This window comes from Convolutriloba macropyga, chromosome 13, assembly GCF_964194025.1.
Source record: "Convolutriloba macropyga chromosome 13, txConMacr16.3, whole genome shotgun sequence".
Classification (NCBI taxonomy): domain Eukaryota; kingdom Metazoa; phylum Xenacoelomorpha; order Acoela; family Convolutidae; genus Convolutriloba; species Convolutriloba macropyga.
In genome coordinates, this window is record NC_134480.1 from 30,428,411 (window position 1) to 30,454,441 (window position 26,031).

The 26,031-nt window shown below is 36.3% G+C and overlaps 2 protein-coding genes across 2 annotated transcripts in view; both read left to right on the plus strand.

The window, feature by feature from the left end:
* LOC142351580 (uncharacterized) overlaps positions 1 to 26,031 on the plus strand; it is a 462,469-nt gene that overhangs the window by 320,962 nt on the left and 115,476 nt on the right. The window lies entirely within an intron of this gene.
* On the plus strand, positions 1,454 to 20,062 carry LOC142351450 (outer dynein arm-docking complex subunit 1-like). Its single transcript, XM_075403461.1, has 10 exons — positions 1,454 to 1,661; positions 2,158 to 2,342; positions 2,687 to 2,917; positions 15,134 to 15,364; positions 15,853 to 15,991; positions 16,276 to 16,502; positions 17,237 to 17,405; positions 18,131 to 18,294; positions 18,697 to 18,800; positions 19,300 to 20,062. Exons 1-10 carry the CDS (start codon positions 1,604 to 1,606, stop codon positions 19,529 to 19,531), a joined length of 1,740 nt encoding a protein of 579 aa, XP_075259576.1. The 5' UTR covers positions 1,454 to 1,603; the 3' UTR covers positions 19,532 to 20,062.

The following is a 26,031-nucleotide window of genomic DNA, read 5'->3' on the forward strand; positions in this document are numbered from 1 at the left end:
AAGCTTTTTTGTAGTCAATGAAGCGGGCATAGTATTTGCCACTGCAGCTGATGTTAAGCTTGATTGCTTTTTTCAAGTGCGAAACTTCGTCGATTATCGATTATAGACAGTTTGTGTCTGAAACCATTTTGACTTGTTGGTAAAACTTGATTTCGCTCGACCCATATTCGCAAACACTGGTAAATGATACCCGTAAACAACTTGTACGTGCAAGATGACCGACTAATGCCTCTGTAGTAATTTGGTTCTGTTCTCCTCCCTTTGCCTTTGTACAGTGGTTTAATATATGATACCTTCCAAATTCGGGATACAATATGCCCTTCAAAACAGAGGTTAAGTAAATGGAATACGTATCTTTGCATTGACTGAAAACCTAATTTAATACTAGTGTTGGTTATTCCATCTGGTCCCGCTGCGTTAGCAGCTTTTAACTTTGAAGCTTCCTCGGTAATTTCTTCCAGTGTTATTGGATCATTCAAATGTCCGGTGCATTTCCAGTTTGAAAAACAATAATCGAGGTTTCCTAAGATTTGCTCGTCTAAAAGCTCATCTGATATTTCGCCCTCAGCTTTAAATAGACCTCCAAAATATGATTCCCAATTTGGAATTGTAATTCCGGATACTTTTGCTAAAACTTTCTTTGACTTCAGAATTTTCCAAAAGTCTCGCCTTTCTGATTCCGCTTTTCTGATTATGAAACTTTTGCGTTCTATTTCATGCATCATTTTGTGTTTTCTGCAAAGTTTCTTTAGGGCTCTTTTCTTTTCAAAAAATAATCAGAATCTGCTTCATGTCTCTGTCTATTTCCATCTTTCAACTGCTTATGCTAACAGGTACAGTTTTGAACCATTTCGGTGATTTTGTTTCAGGCCAAACGGTTGCTGATTCATGAATGGCCTTGGCAAATTCGTCATACGATGTCTCCAATGCGTTGCTATCGTGCTGATTTTGAACGCTTTTCATTGGTTCGTTCAATTGTTCAACAACGAGTTTACGCATTTGCTTCTTTCTGCTTTCCGCTATATCATGACTGCGTTTTAGATCAAAGCAGCAAGAAACCGGCTTGTGCTTTGTTAGGAATGAATTGTTGATCTCTATCTCGTTAAATAAATCGATAACACTTTTACCGCACTGAAATTCATATGTTACTTCTTCATTGTCGTTAACACAATGAAGTTTCAAATTAAGTAAAAATTCGCAGAGTAAACTGCCTCTTTCCGTTGAGTCGAGTCTGCAATTGAGGTCGCCGCCCAGGATCATACGTGCTCTGCCTTGACAGCATTGAAATGCTTCGGTAAGTGCTTGATATATTGTCTCTAAATCGGTTTCGAAGTGGAACCTGCTGATATTTATCACCGGTCCTCTGCTATCAAATCTTTCATTTTAAAATTTTCTAATAACATTGTTCGGAGAGATTTAACATGCACGGAGGTAAAAAGGCGCTGACTTGAAAAGTGCTAATATCTCGACATAATTGGACAGTTTTGTAGGGCAGCAGATTCTTCTCCTTAAATGAAACTGTAGCTTCCATATTACCTTTGCGATAATCAGATTGAAGTGTCGTCTTTGTTTAAATAATTATCATTTGCGTTTACAGACAAAAATGCCTCATCCACGGTCCGCTGGGAAAAGCGAGAACGATGTGGACAACGATCAAATACGTAAGCTGGTCAACTAATTTAAATGAGTTTTCTTGGTACTCTATGGAAACTGAAACCTTTTAATTCTCATATCTGTCGGAGATCGCATATCCAATTTATGAGTTTTAAGTTGCCATTTCTTTGTGGAATCTGGCTTGTGTACGGGGGGCATTAATTTTTTGTCCCCACTAAGCTTTAAGTGGTCAGAGAAAAGTCTCAAGAAAACGGACAAAATTTCTTGCTTATAGCTATTCTAGTTATTATTAGTTTCCTAGAATATAAGATTTTTTGTATCTATTCTGCTTTGCCCCCCCCCCGCCCTGCTCAGTGAGCTTATATCTTTAACGCCCCCAGGAGCACGTTCTATTTTTTTACATAGTAACGTGCTATATAGCAACATATAATTTGTAACTGGGGGCGTAAAAACACTTGGTGTCAAAACAGAAAATATCAGATTTTTTGATAAAAATAGCAGCCGCTTACTATCTCTAAAGTAAATGGTTTGCTTGTTATGTAGTGGAAGCTGAGCTGAACAAGCTCATCAATCATCATCGTGTCATTGACAAAGATCGAACTGCCTATCAGCATGATGCAATGGAGCGTATCCGTGTCCAGGATAAGGAGATTCAATTACTCGAGCGAGAGAAAGAGGAACATCTGAAAAATCTCAAATTGGCAGAAAGTGATCAAAATTTGTCTAAGGTTCGATATTCTGTTTTCAGTAATGAGTTTTGTTTTGAAATGTCTGGCTTCTCAAATAACAAACCTAAATTTCCCTGTTCTCAATCAATTCACTTCCAATCTAATTTTTGCATCATGTGACAGAAAACTACCCATTGCGAGTTATTCTGTTCTCTTTATCCAGCCATTTTTTAAAACAAAATAGTGGTGAAATAAACCTGCTCAAAGTGAAGATACCAATTTTCCTTTTACCATCATTTAACGACTTGGAACTGGTTTTTTCCACTGTTTTTGGCGATGGAATAAAAAGATCAAAGTAAAATTACAAATCAGAATTGCATCAACAAAATTTGTTTTCTTTTTAGGACCAACAGAAACAAGACGAGTTGAGACAATTAGTCGAAGAAAGAGATGCTATTGAACAGGAGATTGCAGATCTAGCCCTGGAAGAAGAAAAGATGAGCACTGAACTGAAAAATGCAGAGAAAGAGCTAAGAGATAAAATAAAACACAGCGGCGGACAGGCTGGTAGCTCTGAGGGCGCAAAACAGAGAGCAAACAAGCAGATCAGAACCTTAGAAAACAAACTTGACAATGTAAGAGATATTAGTAGAAAATTTTATTTATCTTTTTTCGAATCCTTAATTTAAATGATAGGCAAATTTGTTAAGAAAGCATGTTACGCAATCGTTGAAGCCAGTATAAAATAGCAAATATTTGTATGGTTTTATGATGTGTTGATGTTAAGGTTTTTTCAGGGAGTTGTTAAAGGGTTAAGTCAGTTATAAAACCATACTTACAAACGTTCAATATTCTCTCAGGAAGGTACAACCCAAGGCAACTCCCTTGCGATGTCGATGTATGGAATTGCCCTTATCCCCTTAATTGAACTTCTTGACGACTGCTTCACAGTTCAAAAGTGGTATACGGACGATGGCAACGCTGTCGGCTCTCTTCATAACTGGAAAAAGCTTTAAAGCTTTTTGACTCCTTGAAAAAACATGGTCCTGCTATCGGTTACCATCTTACCAAATGCCAAATCATTACCAAAGAACATCTTTTTGAAAAAGCACAGCAGATTTTAAATCATGACGAGTGAAAATGGTTGACGGTTGTAGAGTACTTGGTAGTGTAATAGGTTCTGATAATGGAGAAAAGAAATTTGTAGAAAGATCACTAAAACAGCAGAAATTGTTTTTAAAAAAGCTGGCCGCTCATGCCAATGTTTCAACTCAAAATGTTTATAAATAGTTCACGTCATCGGTTCAGCACAAATTGACCTTCCTAGCTCGTAAAAAACTTAATATTGAAGACATGTTAATTGAATGTCAGAAATCAATCGATGAGCTCTTACCTAATCTATTAAAGAATCCTGCTTACAATCAAAAATACCGGAGTATCTTTTCCTTGCCGATATAGGAGGGTGGCCTGAACATCCTTAAACCTGAAGGTCGCTTTAAGGAATTTGAACGATGAGTTCAACTTTCAAATCCTTTATCCCTATCTCTGCCCGAAGCCGAACTAAATCAACAACAAATCTTACAAGAAATAAAAAGGAGAAAGAGCTTTGCATCAAAACAAAAAAGACGAGAATTAAGAGCAAATTAAATAAGAACTAGATTCGCTCACTTGACTTAGCTAATGAAAAGGAAGCAGCAAGCTGGTTAAACGCTATGCCATTGAAGCCCTATCACTTTGACCTAACAAAAAGCGAGTTTTTGTGATGGTTTTGCCCTTCGCTATGGCTGGGACCCAGTGAAGATGCCATCACTACGCGCATGCAATGAAAACTTCACTGTGCTACACGCCCTCCGCTGTCCGAATGGCGGATACACGCACATGAGATATATTGTGACTTCGTAATTCGTTTGCTAACTTGTTATTTGATATCTGTCTCGATGTCGAGATCGAACCCCATCTTCGGCCGTTGCAAGGGGAAGCATTTGCTCTTAAATCAACGACAACTCATAATGATGCAAGATTAGATATCAAGGTCAACAGACTTTGGGAATCGAGGTTCAACAAAACCTATTTTGATGTGACAATTTTCAACCCGCTGGCAAGAGTTGCCCTGAAAGCAGTAGCGAAGCCTACAAGTACCATGAGTCTAATAAAAAGAACACATATGAACAAAGAATAACTGAGGTTGAGAAAGCAAAATTTTTCCGCTTGTCTTTGAATGCACTGGTGGAGCTAGCGCGTCAGCTCCAAAGGCGTTGAAACAACTGGTATCAATGCTCTCTGCGCAAAAAGAGGACAGCTACGCTTACATCATATCATATCTAAGGGCAAAAATCAGCTTTGCTCTCCTGAAGAGTTCCATCCTCTGCTTTCTTGGGTCAAGGGCGCTTAGGCAAAATTGTTGATGCTTCGATGGGAGCTGTGGTTGATGAAGGGAGGCTGATAGTTTGACTCATCTACTTTTGTCATTAGTTGTTGGTTTTCTATTTTCTAATGCTGTCTGTTCTTTTGTTTCTCAGCTGGTGTTTGTGTTTGTTATCATTTTTTTGATAGATTTAAACAATATGAAATACTTTTTATAGACGTAGTGCTGTCAGTGCCCCCGGACAGGCCAATTTTCGTCCAGTGTTCGGGAGGGGCCTTTCTTAATTTACCTTTTCAGTTTTCAAAAAAAGTTACTTACAAACGTTTTCGCTATATCTAGCATCACCAAGTAAAATGCAACTTAAAATCAATTTATTTACAATTAAAATTATTTCCTTCAATTATGAGACAAAACAGTAAATTAAGAGTTTCTCGAAGATAGTTTTTTGTTGAAACGAAAATTTCTGAATTTCGTTTTCGTTTGGATCTTACATTTGGATTCATGATCTTGTCTTTTGTTGTTTAAAAGTTTTCTATAAGTTTCTACCGTTTCGGTAAGTGTTTGGAACATTTCATTGTTCCTTTTCGCTAAAATGTTTTTCTAATGAAGTAACATAAAAACTGTAAATTAGTGTTTTAATGTACGCTCCTGGCTTAATTACTCATCGCGCGTGTTCAGTAATTGCTTCCGTTTTGCTTTTTGTCAGCTGCTTCCGTTTTGCTTCGAGTGTCATAAGTTTTTTTGGCACATTGCACTAATTAATTACACACCAAACAAACGCGCGTTAGTTGCCACAACAATTGCTTACGTGCTGACCTACCGGGTAGTCTCTTTTTTGATGCACTGCCATCCGCGTGGTTATATGTATCCAGGTTTGCCCTACATAGGTGGAATTGAATCCACTACAAGTAATTTCGAATACGATGTGTGATTTTACATGCTGATCAAAACTAGGTTTTAATGACGATAAGCAGGTTTTGAGTTATCTCGTTGTGTAGATTTTTCTAATATCCGTTATTTTTTGGCAGTTTGTCTTTTATTCTCATGTCTTATTGAGTTCTATAATGCAGAAAATGTTTGGGCATCTCCTTCCGGCTCATTTTCTGCTGTAGTTTTTTCGGTCCTTTTGGAGTCACTTAAATTATTGTCAACTGTTTGATTTACAATGCTTGACGACCAGATTTCAGGATATTGATTTCCTTGCCATATATATTTTTTTGAATTCAAGGGCTTCATCAAAGCATTGCCAGTTGTTTGTAGAGTGAAAAAGCCTATAGATATTACCCTATGTGTTATTTTTGTAATACTGGAGTGGTGCGGAGCTGCGGAAATTCAGAATTTTTCCTGTTTCTGTTGGTTTTTGGTACCATTTATAAGAGACGTTTCTCTGTTTGTCAATTTAGACTGCCATATCGCTAGTTAACGGTTTTCGTTCATTTTTTCCTTTGTGAAATCTAAATTTTGTGCAAACTATTTCCTTTTAAGCAACTTTATGGGCTCGTTTTTTACTGTGCAATTAATGTCCTCTACAATTCTTTCAATTAGTTGTCGTTTCCTAGTTCTGTTTTCAATTGGTGTATTTTCACATTGAAAACATTTCCAAAGAGCATCTCTCACTTTTCCGTTTTGGTCCTTACTTTTATTTTGACATTTTGTCTAATACCTGTTTTCGCATTCGACCACCTTGCTCTTCCGAACGACTTTTTAATGACCGTCAGGGCATCTTTGTTTCGCAGTTTTTGTTTCTCCAGAGCTCATCTTATTCTCAAGCATTAAGTTTATCTTCAAAATTTTCAAAATTCCATCCAATTTTCGGCCAAGATAACCACCAAGAAATCTCCCATTGTCAACGCTTTTTTGTGACAGTATCAGTTACCATTACTTATAAAATGAACGTTTGTGACTGCGAGTTTGATTAGGAGCTTAATTGTTGATCTTTCAGTATCGAGAGGGGTGTCACAGGAGTAAAGACACCGCAAGGCAACTTCGATGGCCTCCGATACGGGAACATCAATATATAAACTTTTAACTTGTGGTGATAGTATTTGCTCATTCGCCTCAAGCTCAAGAGTTTCAAGTTTTTTTGTTGCTATCATACTCGAAGTTTCGATATTAGCTCCCGCGTTTTTTCAAAAGGTGGAGTAAAAAAAATGTTGAAATTGTGATAAGGATTTTTCTGGAATTGATAAAGAAGGGTGCATTGGTATGTTTTATTTGTAAATTTTGCGAAACCATAAAGCTGAGCTCATTGTGATTCTGCTGTCCATAGTTTTTGGTAAATTTTATCTGTAATGAGATCTTGCTTTTTCTTTTCAGGTAAAGTTCCATTTGTATCTTTTTCTACTTTGAGATTTTTTGTCATTTTTTGTCTCCTCCCGCGGCCATTGGAACCAGTTCAATGTTTTGTTCATTTTTGATTGATATGTTGTTTTCATCATAACACAGAATTCATTTATCAGAAGGTACAGCTTAAAATTCATTCTCTTGATGATCATCTGTCAGCTAGTGCTTCTCTTAAATTTTTTAGCCTAACATGTGGAGGATGTTTCATCCCTTTTAGCGTAGTTTTTGGCGGATTTATCCTTGATATGTTGTCTTCTTCATAACACAGAATCCGTTGACCTTATCAAAAGGTACAGCTAGAAATTCATTCTCTGTCAGAATTTTTGTTGATCCCCCGTCAGCTGGTGTTTCTCTTAACTTTTTAGCGTACCATTTGGCGTATGTATGTACCTCACAAAGTCTCTCACCACAAACACGTTTTTCTCGCATACCACCTACTATTTTATTAATATCCGCTAGAAGATGGGTTTCATTCAATTTGTTTTTATGGGGTCTTTTGGCCCGTACGATAGAGTTTTTGGCCAACTACTTGTTGTTCTATTTCGTCTAACGTTTTGATTGCAAGGTGATTTTCCCTTGAATGTCAAACCTGACGGTGCGATAATTTTTAAACCCTTGATTCATTCTGCTAGAGTTGTTGAGCGGAACTTGCCTAAAAATGCTGAGCGAAACTTGCTCCATCACTGAGCGAAAGTTGCCTAAAAATGATCTTTGCGCCCTAAAATTTTTTCTTAAGGCAGCTCATGATTTCTGATCTACTAGTTTCCGCTTTGTTTCGCTGATCAACAAAGTTACTTCTAGATTTTCTCAGGTAATCTTTTAGTAATCTACGCTGAAAAGTAGGTACTGCCTCCTCAGAGAAAACGCCGTTTTTGGAACGCAAAGTTTTAGAAAATGTGGACTTAAATCATTATCCATTTTTTTCTCTGGGAAGTATACTCTTGAAATACCATTCTCGCATTTTTCTAAGTTTTTTGACATGCTTTAAAATCAGTTTCTATTCATCATTACTTTAACTCAACATGTGACGTAACCAACTTGGGAGTAGAACTATGCTGGACATCAGCACCATGATTGAGAAGTTCACTCGAACTACGGGCAACTACGTTTGTTTGTAACAAGTTTGTTTTCCTCAGAAGACGCTTCTGTTTTGCTCTACATTGCTTCTTACGCAATTTTGGATTTCTTCTTCCCTTGTTGAGCAGGCTCCTCAAATGGTCCTTGTGTCGCCAAATAACGTCCAGTATAGCTCGCGATCCGCGTCCTGGTGTGGTTGGCGGTACCGCTTCAGGACAAAAGCAGACTTCTGCTTTCTCTTGGAGATTAAGTGTTTCGTCGCCTGGAGGACCAATATTCCAGTCTTGATAAGATCCTCGAATATATTGGTTGTGTTTTTCCTCTGGCAGTACGCAATCGCTCGAAACTGAAATTGTTTTCTGTCAAATACTCATTCAGATCATCCTTGCTGCAGGGTTCTGTGTTCCATCTGCGTTTTGTTATAGTGTTGTTGATCGCACCATGCCAGAGTACGAGATCTCCCGGAGTACTAATCCCGGTACTGTTATAATATGGGGCAGCAGATCCCGCTTATTGCCATAAGCGATGTAGTTAAGAGTTTAAAAGGTGAACTGGCTGAAAAAATTTTTTCATTTTTTTCTAAAAGTGTTACATATTCAAAGAACATTGATTTGTTTCTTTATAGGTTTCTTTTCTGATCTTTTGACTGAAAGGGTAGTTCTTAAAGGACTAAGTCAACCACAATATTATATTTAAAAATGTGTTCGCTTTTTCTAGCATCATCGGGTAAATTGCAACTCATAGTCGATTTTTGATAATAAAATTATTTCAATACAGTTATGAAACAAAACGAAAAATTAAGAGTTTCTCGGACGATCATTTTTCGTTAAAATAATAAGTTCTGAAGTTTCGTTTTTTGTTGAGATTTTAGTTTTGTATTCATGGCCTGGTCTTTTATCGTTTAAAAGTTTTCTATCGTTTCTACCGTTTTCTAAGTTTCTACAGTTTCGGTAAGATTTTGGAAGTTTTCTATGTTTTATTTCGCTAAAATGTAATTTTTGAATAAAGTAACATGACCCTTGTTAACTAATATTTTATTGTAAGCTGAAATTGAATCCTAGTGTTCCAACGCTCCACATTTATTTGGTGTGGGGAGCTTTCTTTGTGCTTGTCTGGCTTTTTTGTCGGATCGATTGTTGAGGAGACATTGGCAAACTCTTGGTTTTTGGAGAAAATATTCATGTTTATGTTTTTCGTTCGCTTTTCAAATACGTTGAATAATCAGTTCAATAATTGTAAAATATGCAATTGAAAAATTTTTAGACCTCCAATAGATGCAAGATATTAATTTTAATTGTCTCAATTATCAGAAAACAGATGCAGATGTTTTCACGTAAGAGCTACGAAAAATAACTCGGAAACGAAATATTCAAAATATTTTTTGGCGTGTGCTTATGCTCACAAATTCGTTTTATATGTTTTTTTATTTATGTATGTATATATGTTTTTTATTTTTATTCAAAAATTTGTCTTGTTTTTTTCATGGTTTTTTAGGTCAATTTTAAGTTGAAAGAGGAGGATAGTTACTTGAAAAACTTTTTGAGCGCTTTTCTAGTTACTGTCGCAAATAAGGGTTTCCAAAATATTTTGAAAATTTTTACAAATGAAAATGATGTTAAAAATGCTTGACAAATGAAGCGAAAAAATGTCTTATTTCGCCTATACCAGCCTACAAAAAAAAGTAAAAACTATTGTTTATTACTAATATTATTCGACTTCGTGGTAACGCCACTGGGATTTATTTTACCGCTTAATTAACTTCCTGGGTTTGCACGACAAGTTACACAGATGCATATAAAAGTCAGTGTACGAGTATTCTGATAACCTCTGTGTTTATCAACGTAATTCCACATATAGTCAGTAATTCTTTTTTGAGTTGTGTTGTTTCGAAGAAGTCCACGATTTTCTGCAGCACATTTACGCGGAAGCTTTATGCCGAAGCCCGTCCGATGTCAAAAATTTTGACGGTTCACATATTTGACATCCGATAGTCCAAGTACACATCGACGTCTTCTGCCAGAAGTCGCGAATTTTAATTCGTTTGAAAATATTACATCATGATAGGTTTCTGAACATAGGCAAATCCTTCAATACCTTGAAATACAACAGTGGCAAAATATTTGACTTCTTCAGAGCCAACTTTTTTTCAGTCACTACACAACCATTTCATTACTCTCTTCTTAAAACATTGAATAACTTGAAACTCAAGTTGCGCTTTTCCAATTTGATGTTTATAATAATAATAAAACAGGATTTCGAGTTAATATCAAGGGTTATTACCCATTTTGCAGTGCTTCAGTTCAGTTTTAACTTAGGGGGTTGCAGTTTGCACATCTGCATATCAGTATCCAGGTACAATTAGACAGTAGAGGGGGTGTACCAATGTGTTTTCTTTATGACCAAACCAACCTCTTCTGCGCAACATTTAGTCTCTGGATCTTTTTTTGCTGTTTTAAAGTTCTTAGCCCGCAGTAATAGCCATGAAACTGGATTTGCAATCATTTATTCTATAGACCATATATGCCGTCTACTGAAATTCTTCACTTACAGAACGTTCAGGCTATCCAGTCGACTTGTCCGGACTTGTCAATTAGCGTTTCTGAATAATTTTGGTTGTGCAGTCCTAGAAGATTTTTCCCTGAACCAAACTGCTTTCTGAAGGAAATCTTTGGAGGAGAGAATTTACGTTTTTCAGCAAAAGTGGAAGAAACTATTTGGTTCAATAATGGTTCCAATTTTTAACCTTGGTCCTCCCAGGCAGCTTCTAACCTATTCGAGGCCCCCTATGCTGTCTGTCTGTATAACAGCTGTATAATTGCCATTTAGACAGTATAGCAATCAAGACAGTAATCAGATCTTTAATCTTTCTTTCTTTCTTTTTTGAAAAAGATGTCATGTTTTTTGATCTATTTGTTTAAATATTTTGTGGTTAGATAATTAAAAAAACCACTAAATGCACGTTTTTCGCAAGGAAAAGTTAGTGTGAAATTTGCTGAAAGATTGATCTCTGATATTATAAACCGTCAATTAGACTTGAACTCATCGGTAACTCTCCATCGATAAAACATTCAAGTTTGTGTTCCAATATCCTTTGTATAATTTTCTTTCTAATCGGTACTTAAGATGATCAAATCACAATAAGCATAAAAAATCTTGAGGTTGGTTCTTATTGGTGAAACAAGGACCTCTCAGTCATTGTTCTAAGCGTTTTTTGTCAACAATTTGAAAACCTATCAAATAATACCGTTCTGTCGATTTTGACCGAGAATTTTTTATTTTAATGTTGATTTAATACTCAATACTTTTCCCTCTTGAACTTCAGTTTGTGACTAAAGTTATGTGTATAAATTATCGCGACTGTTTGAGTCAGTTCTGCAAAATTGTTAGATACTTTAGTTTCAAAGTTTGAAAATTTTTGAATTAAGTTAATTTTTGAATTAAGTAAATTTTTGAATTAAGTCAATTTTTGAATTAAGTAAATTTTTGAATTAAGTAAATTTTTGAATTAAGTAAATTTTTTAATTAAATTAATTTTTTTATTGCAAAACCTATGTTCTCAATCTTCTGCATAAACTCACTGCTCAATGTTTGACAACTTGGTTCAAGCTATTTTAGTTGAGAGAATAGGGAAATTTTCCAATTTTTTGTCATCAGAAAACTGATTTTTAACCAAACAAGGTGGCTCGGTAATGTGCGATCGCACATTGGGTTTCGACCCCGCTCATCCACAATTTTGGCATAATTGTATCAAATGAGGAACAGATGGAAAAACGCAAAAAAATTCAAGTATTTTTTTAAAAAAAAAACTGGCTTATGAACGAAAAGATGGCCTCCAAAGCAAATAACTCAGTGGAGTAAAAAATGATGCATAAGATTGATGAGATATGCTGATATTAAGAAAGCGAACGAAGACCAACGGCAAAATCAAACAACAACAACAAACATCAATTACATCAAAAAGTTTATGTCCCTTTTAAAAAACAAAACTTAATAACAAAGTCAAAATAGCGTCAGATAATACTAAAAATAAGCAAAATAACTTGTAATTCACCAGAAAAAAATGGTTAATCACCAGTTCATAAAAAAGCTTGGTAACAATTAGACAAAAAAGAACAGAAACTTCAAAGTTAGAAAATTCGCTGAATTTTAAAAAAAAAAATTAATTTCAAAGTAATGAAAACCATTAGGAATCACCTAAAATATCCCATAGGTTTACAATTACCAATGCTTCTATAGAAAGGAATTAAGAACTCTTGGTATTCAATTTTTTTTCCAGTTACAAAAAGAACAACAAATAGACAACAAACTAAAAATCAATTAAAGCTTGCCAGAAAATGCTTTGGAAGCCGTAAAGCCATACTTTGGACCCAAAAAAATGTTCGGTTGCACTTTCGTCGAACTTTGATAATGTATTATGCGGCCGCCTATTAATGAAAATAAGCAACAATTAGACAAAATTAAAAAATTCAAAATTATGTAATACTTGTTTTTTTTTCGAAAAAAATTTATTTCCAAAGACATAAAAGCCATTAATTACAAAATGAAAAATTTGAATAGGTTCGTCCATTCTTTCAAAGTAAGCCCTTGAGACCTGCATTTATCCAGAATAGGTGTTAGGTCTACAAAAAGAACGTCAAATATGACAAAAATCAAAAGTTCATTTACTTTTTTTTGTGAAAAACCCGTGTGGAAGCCAGTAAAGTCATAACGAATTCTCTTAAAACGTTAGATTTTGTGACACCAATCCCTTTTGACACCTTACCTTAAAATGTATTATGTGACTTCTCATTAATTAAACTAGGTAACAATTAGACCAAAAAGAAAAAAGCAAGATTATGTAATGCTTGTTTTTATCGAAAAAATTATTTCCAAAGACATGAAAGCCGTTCATTACAAAATGAAAAAATTGAATCGGTTCGTTTATTCCTCCATAGGAAGCCCTCAGGAACTGCAATTACCCAGAACAAGTCCTAAGTCTACAAAAGAACGTCAAATACGACAAAAATCAAAAATTAATTTACTTTTTTTTTGAGAAAAACCTGTGTCGAAGCCAGTAAATTCATAACGAATTCTTTAAAAACATTAGATTTTGTGACACCAATCCCTTTTTTACACCTTTTCTTGACAAAAATAATGTCCTTTTTAACCTTTAATTAACGAGACCAGGTAACAAACAGACAATAAAAGGAACAAAATTGCGGAGTATAAATGTTTTTTTTTTATTTTGGAAAACAATTGTTTTTAAAGTCATGAAAGCCATTATCTATCTTCTAATATCAGAACATCGGCTCATGTACTCTTGCAGGAAAAGCCAATCAAACCGGATCATTGTACAGGAAAATAAATGCGACTAAAAGGACAAAGAAAAACGACAGTTAAAGACAAAATTAAAAAATTCAATTAAATTCTTCGAGAAAGTACTGTCGAAGTGGTAAGGAACCACAATCTATATCTTTAAGGATTCAAATATTATCAATTGTGCGTTATTTTTAACGCAAAACAATGTGATATATGAACTTACAATAACGTGATAATTTGACAAAACTAGAAAACATGAAAAATGGGCAAATACCTAAAATTTTTTAAAAAATTGTAAAAGCTAGTAGTATCAAAGCCAGAACACCATAACTTAAGGCGTAGAACCGCAATAAAGACTAAATTTTATTTCAGCAGAAAGAACGAGCACTCTTTGATTGCTGACACTAAGCTATAATTTGACCAAATTAAGAGAAAAATGGAGGCAAAATTCAATAATCCATTTTTTATTTAAAAATCAAATATTTTAAAAGTCAAAAAGACCATAAGCTTTCAAGCAATCAACTAGATAAATTAATTTCAAACTAAATAGGAAGCCAATAGGACCTATCACTAGTGATCTTTGATTTGAAATGTTCTGTTATTTAATTAATATGAAAAAGATTGAATTTTTTTAAATAAAAAACCGACTGACAACAATCCGAATTATTTTGGGATTGTAACGGTCCAAGATTGGTACTGGACTAGTCCTGCTAATGCTGTAAGTCTATTAGGAATATTTATTTTTTGGAATATCATTGATATAGATATTTTGTTTTATTTACAGAGCACTCTCAACGGAAGTTGAAGTGGAATTAGCCCCTTTTCATCCTACAAAGATTGTGTTAGTGGTGTTTGGGTGTGCACTTCCTGCAAAATTAATCAGAGTGGACTAAAGAAAATTATTTTGTGCTGTTTTTAATGAGAAAGTCTGAATTTTGTGAAATATTTAGCCGGATTTTGTGAAAAAAAAAATTCAATGAAAAAAGCCGGCAATATACTTTGTCTTTAAACGTAAAATCAAGAACGTTTTCTTGAAAAATTTCACTAAATTTTATCAAAATTGGCGAAATTTTTGTCAAAAATTCCGAAAAAAGTTGAATGAAATCAACGGAATTCACCCTATTTTCTCGAAAGTTTTAACCTCGATATCTCCTTGTCAAAAACGAAAATCAAAAAAATCTTTTTAATTCCATATTCTACGCTGGACAAGCTTTCCAATGATACCAGTCTCAACTCTCTACGATGAATATATCGATCGGCCAAAATTGACTCAACAAAAAAACCCATTTGAGTATATAGTTCCTCCCCCCTCAATAGGGGTCGGAACAAAGAACGTGCATAGAAGTAGCGAGATTGCCGAAAAAGTAAACCGTCAGAATGGCAATTTTTCTACTTTTAAAGACTTGTCAGTTTTTAAACGAAAAATCCAACAACCGGCGGGACAGAAAGTTAACTTTGCCAAACCACCTCGTTCGTTTAGGTTCCTAATTGTTCGTTTTGAATTTTTAACTGAATGATTCGCTATTTTGATACGGATATTTCATATACCGATTTTCATCCTTTAATCGAATTTATGCTTCTTTTTAACCTTAAATCAGACAATATAAAATTGCCATAGGAAACCAACGTCTAAAGTTGATGTGACATTTTATTAACTTAGGAGTGATTTTGTTTTGAGAACCTGTCGCCTGATATATCCTCACTCGGCATGTACAACTTTACAAATACTATTTGATGAAATGAAATTTGGAATTTATTTTCATTGCAGACTCTGAAGAAGTTCAGCTCACAACTAGCAGAGAACCAGCAGCTTCGCAAGAAGGTCGAGAGTGCAAGGTACGAAAAGACGAGGTTTGAACAGGTGTATAGGAAGTTAGAGGAACACAACGAGGCTATCAGAGTCGAAATGGGCAGAATTATTGAGCAGAGCAACCAAGCTTACGATCAGAGGGAAGAGGCCCAGAACAAAATCATATCTGGCAAGGAAAAAGCTGACAAGGTATGCACGGAATTGTGAATAGCTTCTCTCTCACAAAAATAAATTTAGCCCAAAATTCCTTATAAGCTATCTTATCTAAATTTATTGTATATGACGCCCTTTTGATGTTCGACTACTGTCAGAGTTTATGCATGAATATAGGAGTTCGTTTGCCCCCCCACACACACACTTTGACGCATTACTTTTTTAGGAGAGGTACCTTAGTTAATTGACGAGTTTAAAAATATTTCCAATTATGCTGATTTAAAGGTGGTTTCGCTATAAAGTATGAATTTTGGTTTGTTCTACCTCTTAATATGTTATGCAATTCACTGTAAGTTCAAGAACATGCTGTAATTTGTGCACACAATCTAACGAGAACAGTGTAAAAGAAGGGGGTGCATGTAACAGTTTTGTTTTATACCCACTCACCTGCAATGCGGGCAGACTAGATCGGAAAACAGATCCATCAATTGAGCTCAGATCTGAGATTTTGCCTTGTGTTTTAGGAAGAGGCTCAGAACCAATCAGAGATGCGTGAGCTGCAGAGGTCAATCGATCATGAGAAGAAACTGAGGCAGTTCATGGACATCAAGAAGAGTGAAAGAGAGGAAGATGAATTCACAAAACAGCACAAGAAGAAAAAGGGTCAGCCTTTTTTTCTTTGAAATCACTCAAATTCAAGTACCACTAACAACTTTCTTTTAATGTAATAGCAACGATGCAATCAACAGCAATTTCCTTTCTTTTCAAACAATTCAATGGTTTTATTTTGCACGATTAGACAAGAAATAGATAAGTAAACAAGAATTTGGCTGATATAGTATTGATAAGTACTTGTTCAAATAGGGGCGTCATAGTACTATTTAAGGTCAACTCTTATTGGATTTCAAAGCAAATTGTTATATTAATTGATTTTTATTTGTTTGCAGAAGAAGAACTGAGAGAGAAGAAAGCGAGAGAGGGCCAGAAAGACACAGCTGAGATATACGAGAGAGCTATAAGAGAGATCCAGCAGATCACGGGAGAGTCAAGTGACGAGGAACTGGAGGCAGTTGTGAACAAGTTCATTGAGAATGAGGACCGAAACTTTGCTCTGTTCGAGTACATTAACGACCAGAACAACAAGATAGAGGCATTCAGAGACCAAATTGATAAGGTTAAACAGATTTGGTCGTTGATAAGAGTTATAGGTTATGTGATTCTGATGAAGTCACCGAGAACTTTGGGCATTAATCGGGTACCGGGCATTAATCGAAATGTATGTCAGAATTTCATGATTTGTGCTGAACGAGTTAACTATTTTAAAATTTGAAATGTTTAATATCGATTGTTTTCAATTTCGGGTATTTTATATATAGAAATCTCTGACATTGTATACAAGAAAATATGGCTTGTAAAATTTTAAAACCTTAACTTGCTTTTTTTTAAAATTTTCGTTTTCTATCAAAAATTGCTTTCAATTTTTTGGGTTAGGTCTCCACAACAGATGAGATAAAAATTTTGCTCTATTGATAATACGCAGCGCATTATAATAACTAGGAGGCGTTACAACCATATATGAATTATTTTATTACATTCGTTACATTTTTAAAGCTCTAAAAGCAACAGTTACAGCTTGTCAGCCTCTACTTGGGACTGGTAGGAAAGAAAAATGGAGTATTTACCATTAAAGCCCCCCCCCCCCCCCAACAACGAAAATAATGGCCTCTCATTGTGGTATAGATACGGTAATGAGGGGCACTACTAAGCGACGGAATATTTAAAGGGAAAAACCCCAAAATGTCCATTTTTTGGCTTAAACTCTATTTTGACAAGTTTTCCAGTTCCTACTCCTACCATCCCCCGCCCTCTAGTTTTCCCTAATGTTTATTTTGTTTGTTTGGTGTAAAGGTCGATCGAGACAAGGCTCAGTTCAGACGAAACGAGGAGCAGTTGGACAAAGAGAGGCAGACTCAGTTGAGAGAGATTGAACACAAACAGGCTCAAGTGTCTCAGCTGTGTGAACAGGGTGAACAGAAACTGAAGATGAACGAAAAAGTACTTGACCAGCTCAAAAAAGGCTAGTGTTCTTCACCATAGCGGATCTTTTCTGTTTCGCCAATTCCAACCCCCCCCCCCCAACCTTAGTGGGGATATAACTTTTACACCCCCACCGCACATGCTACTTCTTTTTTACATTCTAACATGCTTTATAACACAACACATCATTTGTAAGTGGGTTCATAAATATAATGGGGGCGAAACTTGATGGATCCACAATAGCAACCCCCCGTTTGCAATCTTAAACATTCTCCATTATTCCCCCTATCTTTTACTTTAAATTAATTCCACTTCTGCAACTTATTGGCACATATCGCGTTTATATTTGGATAGTTGTGGGTCGTCTAGAATTCCATAAAGTGCAGCATGGCATCAAAAAGAAGTTTTCAAAGTGTTCAATTGATCAATTGGTTTCGTGATCTTGAGAAAGTGATATTAACACATCATTCAAATATCATATCAACAAATTGATGACCATATGTCAACAATTACACCTCAAATAGCTGATGAATGAAAGTTCAAGAATTTTGACATTTAGTGAATGTCACACCCCCTTTTTAACTTTACCCTCTATGATGAGCTTGTCGTAAAACAAAAGATAAATTGTAGTTAGTTGTTATAACCCGAAATGGGTATAAAGAATAGATCCGTATACCATATCTTTTGTTTAGATTTTTTGTTTTATGAGATTTTGTCGATTTGAAACCTGAAAAATCTGGCGTATGATTATTTTTGTTGTTTTAGCAATCCAATCAATCTTTGACAAGATAGACTGTCCGCGTGACTCGATTGATGATCTTCTGGGTGCTTCCCAGGGAATCAAGGAGAACAACATGATGCAGTACCTGGGAATAGTGGAAGAGAGGACTAATGAACTCCTTCGCATCAAATCATACGTCGACTATAAGGTAGTAGTTGTAATAGTAAACATACTTCAATTGCCGTTTTCAGATTCCGACAAATAAGTTGACTAGCAGAAGAGTTTCAATAACAAATTTCTGAAACTAGTTTATAGTTTTAGGAAAAAAATACTGGTAAAAATAGATTTTAGTTGATTAAGGGATTTTTGGTGCTAGATTTTAAGTACACTTTGTTTTGTAGTTTTACTTTTTCCTTGTATTAAAAATTAACAAAACTGCAACGGAACAAGAGAAACTTAAATATTTTATCATTCATTAGTTGCAGCGGAAATGCGTAAATAACATTGTGGGTGCTTGTTTTCACGATGAATTACTGAACGTATGAAACTGTATATCTATTTAGTTGATTATGCATCTGTTATGTGTACAAATTATTTGCATTTAATGCAGGAACAAGACAAGCAGGACTCTTCGGATGTTGTGGTGTTGGGTCTCTTAGGAGACGGCCCTAGACCTCCTGCGCCCAAGACTGAGATCATCGCACCTTCCACTGGGTAAGCTACACGGCAGGGTACTTTCCTTGTACAGGTTTCTCTGAAGAAATATACCTATTTACTTTTCCGCCCTATTATAAGGTCTGCGTTGATATATAACATGTTATGTGAAAAATGAGACGCAGTGGACGCGTTGGGGGGGGGGGGGTGCTATACTTACTAGGCTGTCTGCGGGAACAGAATGGATCCCTTTGGGATTATGTATCAACTGTTGCTTGACGTCTTCAGTTAGGCTATAAATGCCGATATTTATATAGTTTTAAGTTACAACCGCACAGTTTGGTTCCATAGATTTGTGAAACATTTAAGATATAAATTGATGGGCTCCCCGAATTTACCCTCTATAATGCTTATATTCTGTGGTGTAAGCTGAATTGTTTTCATCCCACTGAGCAGTGGGGGGGGGGGGGGAGGGGAGGGGGGGGGCATTGGTGCCAGATCCAATGTGACCAACACATGGTTTGTAATGAAGAAATGTAATTTGTTTTTGAATTTGTAGAGATGGTTTCGGAAGTGACGAAGGAAGTGATGACGAAGTGAAACCCCTCTCAGTTGAGGAGTTGCGAATGAAAGCGATGCGAAATGTTGCCAAGAGAGAAAGAGAGACGCAAATGCACAATAAAGCCAACACCAACTCAGACTTCAACCAGGACACTAGACAGGGTCCGGCAGGGGGAGCGGGTGCCTCCAACCGACAGAGCAGACAGCCCATGTCCCAACGGAAGAAGTAAACAAAACTTGTGGAATAAACAAAACAAAGTTTTGGAATTGAATAGCTGAAAACTCTCAGCTCTTAAATTGTACACTTCGAATCTATTTTCTTTCATTTGTTGCTAGTTTCAATCGATCATAATCGGGATAATTGAGAATATTGAGACTAAGAACTCCCCCCATTTCTCAAGTGACTATGAGACCTGTCTCCCCCCCCCCCCCCAACTATGAGACCTTGACCTTGTGTCACCCATTTCTCTGAGTGCATATTATTTGCAACCCCAAAGCCCACGTGCTTTATGCATACCCAATCATTTGCTTATCAAAATTTACACGTCTTGCACCTGAGGAGCTCTTCAAATACTTTGGGGTGTCGTAATAACGGAAAAGATTCTTTGTCTCAGGAATATTGAGTTTTCCTTAGAAATATGATTTTATAGTGATATAATCATTCAATATGATATAATCATTCGATTAGAAATGCAACATACATTTTAGATCTGCTTGCTCGCAATTCAATCGGGCTTGATATAATTCAATTTTAGCTGCAATTGTTTTTGACAGTAAAGCACTGCTGAGCAAAAGAAAATTCGAGTAAAAAGTATCAAATACATGAGTACATTATATTATTACAAGTAGATAAAAATACAACCAATAGGTTGAAAATACTTGACACAGAATTGTTTGCATATCTCTAATCGAATCTTTACTACCCTGAGTAAGTTTGCGAGACCGAAACTGTTGAGAAGCTATAAATTAATGATGAGAAGAGCTTCGTAAGGTTTGACCTCCCAACAGCACCCCAGTCACTCCGCGCATCCCCCTCAGCGAACTGCGTGAGAGGTAAAATCTATTTTTTAAGCCAGGAATATTTAAATTAATATTTCGCTTGGTAAAATAATCTTAGGCGACTTTATTAACTCATTGTCATGCCATTAGTTAGCAGGTCAAAGTTATAATCCAAGTTTGGAATCACAGCAACTCTCGGATTAATGGCCGCTCGTCATTCTCATGATGATCTATTATATGAATTAAAACCCACACAATCGGGTTTTACGTTAGATTAGTAGAACCCACACAATCGGGTTTTCGTTTGGAATAATAGAACCCACGCAATTGAGTTTTCATTTGGGATAGTGGAACCCACACAATCTGGTTTGCAATTGGAATACTGAAAACCACACAATCAAAGGTCATGGAGACATTAAGGAGGCTACTTTTGCTTGCAACTGGCTTACAGTTCTGCACTTCGTGCTATCAACATTATAGCGTTTCCCTGCATTAGTGTGACTGAAATCGATTGTGCAAGCCTGCTGAAAGCAACTGACAAATCAGCTGAGTACAAACTTTTGTTGCCAGTGAGCAGAACTATTCGCTCCAATATCTTTCTGACCAAGTCAGAGAGTCCACCAAATGGCTCAAAAGCCATGAGAATGAATTGAACACCTATTCTGGCACAATACTGTGAATACTGCCTGAAATTCCTGTCTTCCGCAGCTCTCAGGGCAAAACCAGACCTCGCCGCTATTGAAATAACACTGGGTTGCAGTGGGGAGGCTATTATTACATCCAGAGCTGCTGGGTGTCCAGCAGACCAACTTGGCAAGTACACATCTCCAGAACGAGAGTTTGTTTCTGATATCAGATTTTTCTGCTCGCAAACTGGTGACAGGCTGGCAGCGCTACAAGCAAAAAATTTTTGTCCCTTAGCCGGTCTTGTCGCGAAATCAGACCGCCTCGCCCATGACATGTAGCAGCATGATCACCAAGTGTATCCAAAGATCCTGTTTTACAATAGGGACACTTCCTTTCTTTTTCATATATGGGAGCGCCCAGTCTGTACTTTGCAGCTGCACGAAACTCGTTTGACAAGAAATGCAGGCCGAGAGCCGGTATGGAGCTGCCGATAACCATGCTCCTGATTGAGGTAGAGAGAGAGAGAGAGAAAGAGAAAGAGAGAGAGAGAGAGAGAGAGAGAGAATAAACGAGCTTTTTCTTTTTCCGATTTTTCGTTTTCAATTAATTTATTGAGAGCAACTTTGTCGAGGACTTCCTGTATTTTGCTTTAAGTAATCTGCGATATTGTCAAACCATTTATTTCATCAATCAGTTTGTTAAAGGTGTGATCTGCTGTCGGACTTTGGCCAGTTATAGGCTTTACCAATGTAGCCTACTGCGATATCGAAACAATATAGGCTGCTTTTATCTGGTCAGCTGCTCGTCGGACTGCAAATAAAGTCTTATTGATAGGCAAACAAGCTTGATACCATGACTCTTTGGACAGAACTATACCCAGTATATTATCGAAAATTGTTTTTTGAAGCGAGTTAAACTCCTCAAAAAATTTTACGGCTTCCTCTGATGGTGTATTGCAGCGCTGTGAATACACCATTTTTGGTGCACCCAGGCAAATACGTAGAGTGCCAAGAGCACACTGTGGGTCGTTTATGTACTCCAGGTCTCCAGTAGTTTTCCGATCTTTTGAACATGTTTCTGTATCGAGGAAGCAACGAATCTGGGGGATCCAACAGCAGCACCCAAAATTTCATTCTTGCATCCTGTGAAATCGGCAATTTAATTCGCAGAGGTAAAATTGCGGTGGGAGAGAAATTTTAGGTTGTTTGGATATCTCCTCACCTTTTGTTGCCACCTAAGCTTTATCGGTTTTTTTGATAATCAAATATATCAAAACGAAGAAATCTACAGTTTTCAGAGAAAATCTAAATAAAGACGATTAGATCAGTAATGTTTTCTTTGAGTTCAACAGCGTTTCAATTGGTGTTACAACTTTCCGATAAGTTTGCGTTTACAGTGACACAAAATTTATTGAGTTAATTTGCAAAGAAAGAGGCAAACAAGCGGTCAGCGTGTTCATCATTGGGATCCAAACAGGCAACCTTTGGCTTCTCAACCGATAACCGTAGATCTTTTATATTCTGTTTGCGTAACGTTTTTTTGCCACCCCTAGACTGTTGAGGTTATATCTTTTCACTTTCGTTTCATCGGTCTCTTGGATAAGAAAAAATATGACACACCAGCAATAGTTGTCCCCGGGAGCTCGCCACCAAGTCACCGCGGCCAAAATATAACCGGGAAAGGCTCAGTGCCACCTGTCGTACGCTATTTCAACAGTTTATATTGGAGGGTCATGTTAAGTTCATTTCGGCATTTGTCAAATAGAAAAAGAAGAAACATAGAAGGACACTTCCTGAATTACAATCCTATGAACCGAATTAATTAATGAACTGATAATTAATTTTTAAAAATTAAGATGAGTGAACAATACAACAAGCATGTGGGAATCAATGACCTAATACAAAAATTAGAGTCAAAAACAAACGAATTTGGCATAAATCAGATTATCTTTCAATGTAAAAGAACCTCAATTATACCAGCCAAAATTCTTAACCATGGCAATACCACCTCACTTCAGATGTCAAAAAATATCTTTCACTGATTTTCTATTATTAACCAATGAATTTTGTCATTAAGGTAATTTATTTAGAAGACAACAAAAATCATTAAAGGTAGGACCAAAACTCAAAAATTGACTAATTTTGTTTTGGAAGATGAACAGTTTCTGAGACATAAAGGCAATTGTTATAGGTTAAACCGATTGATATGGTTAATCAAAGCATCTTTTTGGGAACAGGGGGAGACCTGTCAAAAATGACCTTAGAAGATAAGACAATAAGTAACAAAAAATTGTTTAACTCATGAATGACAAAACGCTTCTTTTCCAAATAATTAGTGTCAAAGTATCAACTTCGAGATTATAGGGTTTTATCAACTGAAAAGACTCCTATTATCAACCGATGACAAAAGTCACCAGTGAGGTTAAATGATTAGACAACGAAAAATAGCAAATACTCGCAAAAAACTTTTGACGGCAAATAGCTTCAAACTCATCCACAACACTGGCTATGATCTCAAACAACTATTAAGGTTCATTCATGTCTCAATATCAACCAAAAAACTTACTATTTGATAAGACAGCAGAAATAGTAAAAGGGGGCAAACTCAAATATTCACAAATATTATATTTCAACAAATACTGTCAAACTAATAGCGAAAACAAAAGTCAAATTGCCGCATATGAAGAAAATTTGTTTTCAAAGTCAGAAATTTTGTTCAAATTCCGAATTCTTAAAGGCAGTTAAAAGTTTTTTGAAAAATTACACCTCAAAGCGATTTGTTTTTTGCTTTCTTTACTAATCCATCCAGCGAGATTAAACAATTACTCTATTTTGACTTCTCACTGACGTGGCATTTTGAAAACAGTGGAAAAAAATCATAAGAAAAGAACGCAAACCAGTACAATTTTTTTTATTGTACTGAAATTGTTGCTTAAATTACCGTCTTAATGATGCAAGAGATACAAAATCATGAGATTATGTTAAATCACAAAATAAAAAGATTAGTGGATTAGTGTGAAAACGATTACGTAACACATGGAAGTGGAATGCTGATTACGTAACACAGGTAACACACACTTCGACCAGCATTTTAAAGCCAGCAGTCCGCTTGTAAACTTTCTCAGATTTGAATACAGATTCTTTTTAAAACTCTTATCGCCATTTTACCTGGTGTTCATCTTAAGCAGTAGATGTGTGCAGTCACTACGGTCAAAATGCTTTTCAGCGCGGCAAATGAGCTTAATAAGTGTCTGGAGGTTCTTGAAAACCCAAATTATTAACATCGTTTTGGTTTCTTTCAGAGACTGATTCATAGCCCCTACCGAACAACCTTGATCCTTCTAGTATCAAAAAGACTTATTTTTGATCATTTCCACACAATAGTAGCTGAAAATGTGATGACTTCGAGTGCGTTGGAGGCCATGTAAAATGAAAAACTTGACATCAACCACTCTTTGGTCAAACGTTTATGTAATTTTTTGCCAGTAGATGATGCGATATGAATTCTGAAGTTCCTGAATCCGTGTGTTAATTGGTGTGTGGGGAGAGTGGAAGAATTTTTTTGACGAGATGGAGACAACCATTTATTTAAAGTTAAAGTGGCTAACGGCACGTGCGATTTCCTTATTTCTGGTCACTTATGAGTTTTGTCTGATTTCCTTTCTTATTATTAATGTTTGGGATCTTTTCCGTTTCCGCCCCCCCCCCCCAAACTTAGTGGGTGCATATTATTTGCACCCCCAAAAGCTCGAGCAAGATTCTTACATAATGATTTACTATGTGGCACGAGCTCTGTAACTGGGGCGGGGTGCAAAACGAACTGGTGACACAAATGGAAAAGATGCAATTTTTGAAAAACTTCAGTTTAAGCAGTATTGGGTCCTCCCACAAATGATATTATATTTATCTGGGTCTTATTGTGCTTTTCTGAACTTGAAACTGACGATGCGTCTTTCACTCTAATGTACCCAGGGCAGCATTTTGCCCATGCAATTTCTGCAAATCAATTGTGGACGGAAGTTAAGATGATTGAGAGTTGAGAGTTTTGAACTGGATTTACACGAGAAGTCCTCCCATTGCACTCCCACTGTTACTTGTTTTCAGGGATCTTTTCCGTTTGTGCCCCCCCCCCCCCCCCCCAGTACGTTATGCTCCCCCCAGTTACAGAGCACGTGCCATTACATAGTAAATCATCATGTAAAAATATGGCACGTGCGTCTGGGGGGTGCAACTAATATGCACCCACTAAGCTGGGGGGGGGGGGGCACAAACGGAAAAGATCCGTTTTCAGGAGGAAAATATCGATCGGGTAAAATTAAACATCAAAGATCATTGTCCTAAATCTTGACTACATTAAATTTTCAGACAGTTTTCCATTAAAAGGTAGCAAAATCTATCGAAACACGTTTGAAACACACGTTTAGTGTTGTTTAGAATCAATAATTTTCTGTTTTTCAGGATCAGTCATATCTTCTGGGAGATGTTTCTCTTCTAGGTGACTATTTCTCATACCGTAAACAAAGTAAACAGAAACTCCAGAAATGTTCCATAGTAAGCTTGATAACCACGCTGGCCAATCCAATTGAGAAATGATGCAACAATTCAGGAGAATAGCAGCGCCTGGGACTAATGGAACGAATGGCACTTGGAATGAACTTTTGTCTTTTCTGTCAATTTTTTTACTTGAGAGCCAAAACGCAAATAAAACAATAAAAGCCAGTAAACATATAAAAAGGAAAGCTATCAAATAAAACATGGCCTGTGTGCACTCAAAAACGACAAGGAATATGGTCGAGCAACATGATAAAATTAAGAAAAAAGTTAACAAAGCTGTTTGTTTGTTTTTCCAGCCGGTGCTCTTTTTCTCAAACAATGGCTGTTTTTCTCCATTCATTAGCGATTCGCCCAAAGTTGCCTTTTCTTTAGAATGGCACGTTTGATCCGAATATCTGAGCACAATTAACACAACCGCTACCGAAGTGTCAGCTAGAATATTTCCAAACGCCAGCATTTGTGTTATTTGATCTAAAGATAAAAATGTTGAAATCAAAATAACAGAAATAGATCCCAAAATTGTGGAAACGAGAGGAATTTGAGTAGTTTTG

Excerpts from the sequence above, each read along its gene's own strand:
- LOC142351450 (XM_075403461.1), top strand. The coding sequence starts at position 1,604 with ATGCCTCATCCACGGTCCGCTGGGAAAAGCGAGAACGATGTGGACAAC. Across the intron at positions 2,918-15,133 it reads TAGAAAACAAACTTGACAAT|ACTCTGAAGAAGTTCAGCTC; the intron begins GTAAGAGATATT and ends TTTTCATTGCAG. Across the intron at positions 17,406-18,130 it reads ACTTGACCAGCTCAAAAAAG|CAATCCAATCAATCTTTGAC; the intron begins GCTAGTGTTCTT and ends TTGTTGTTTTAG.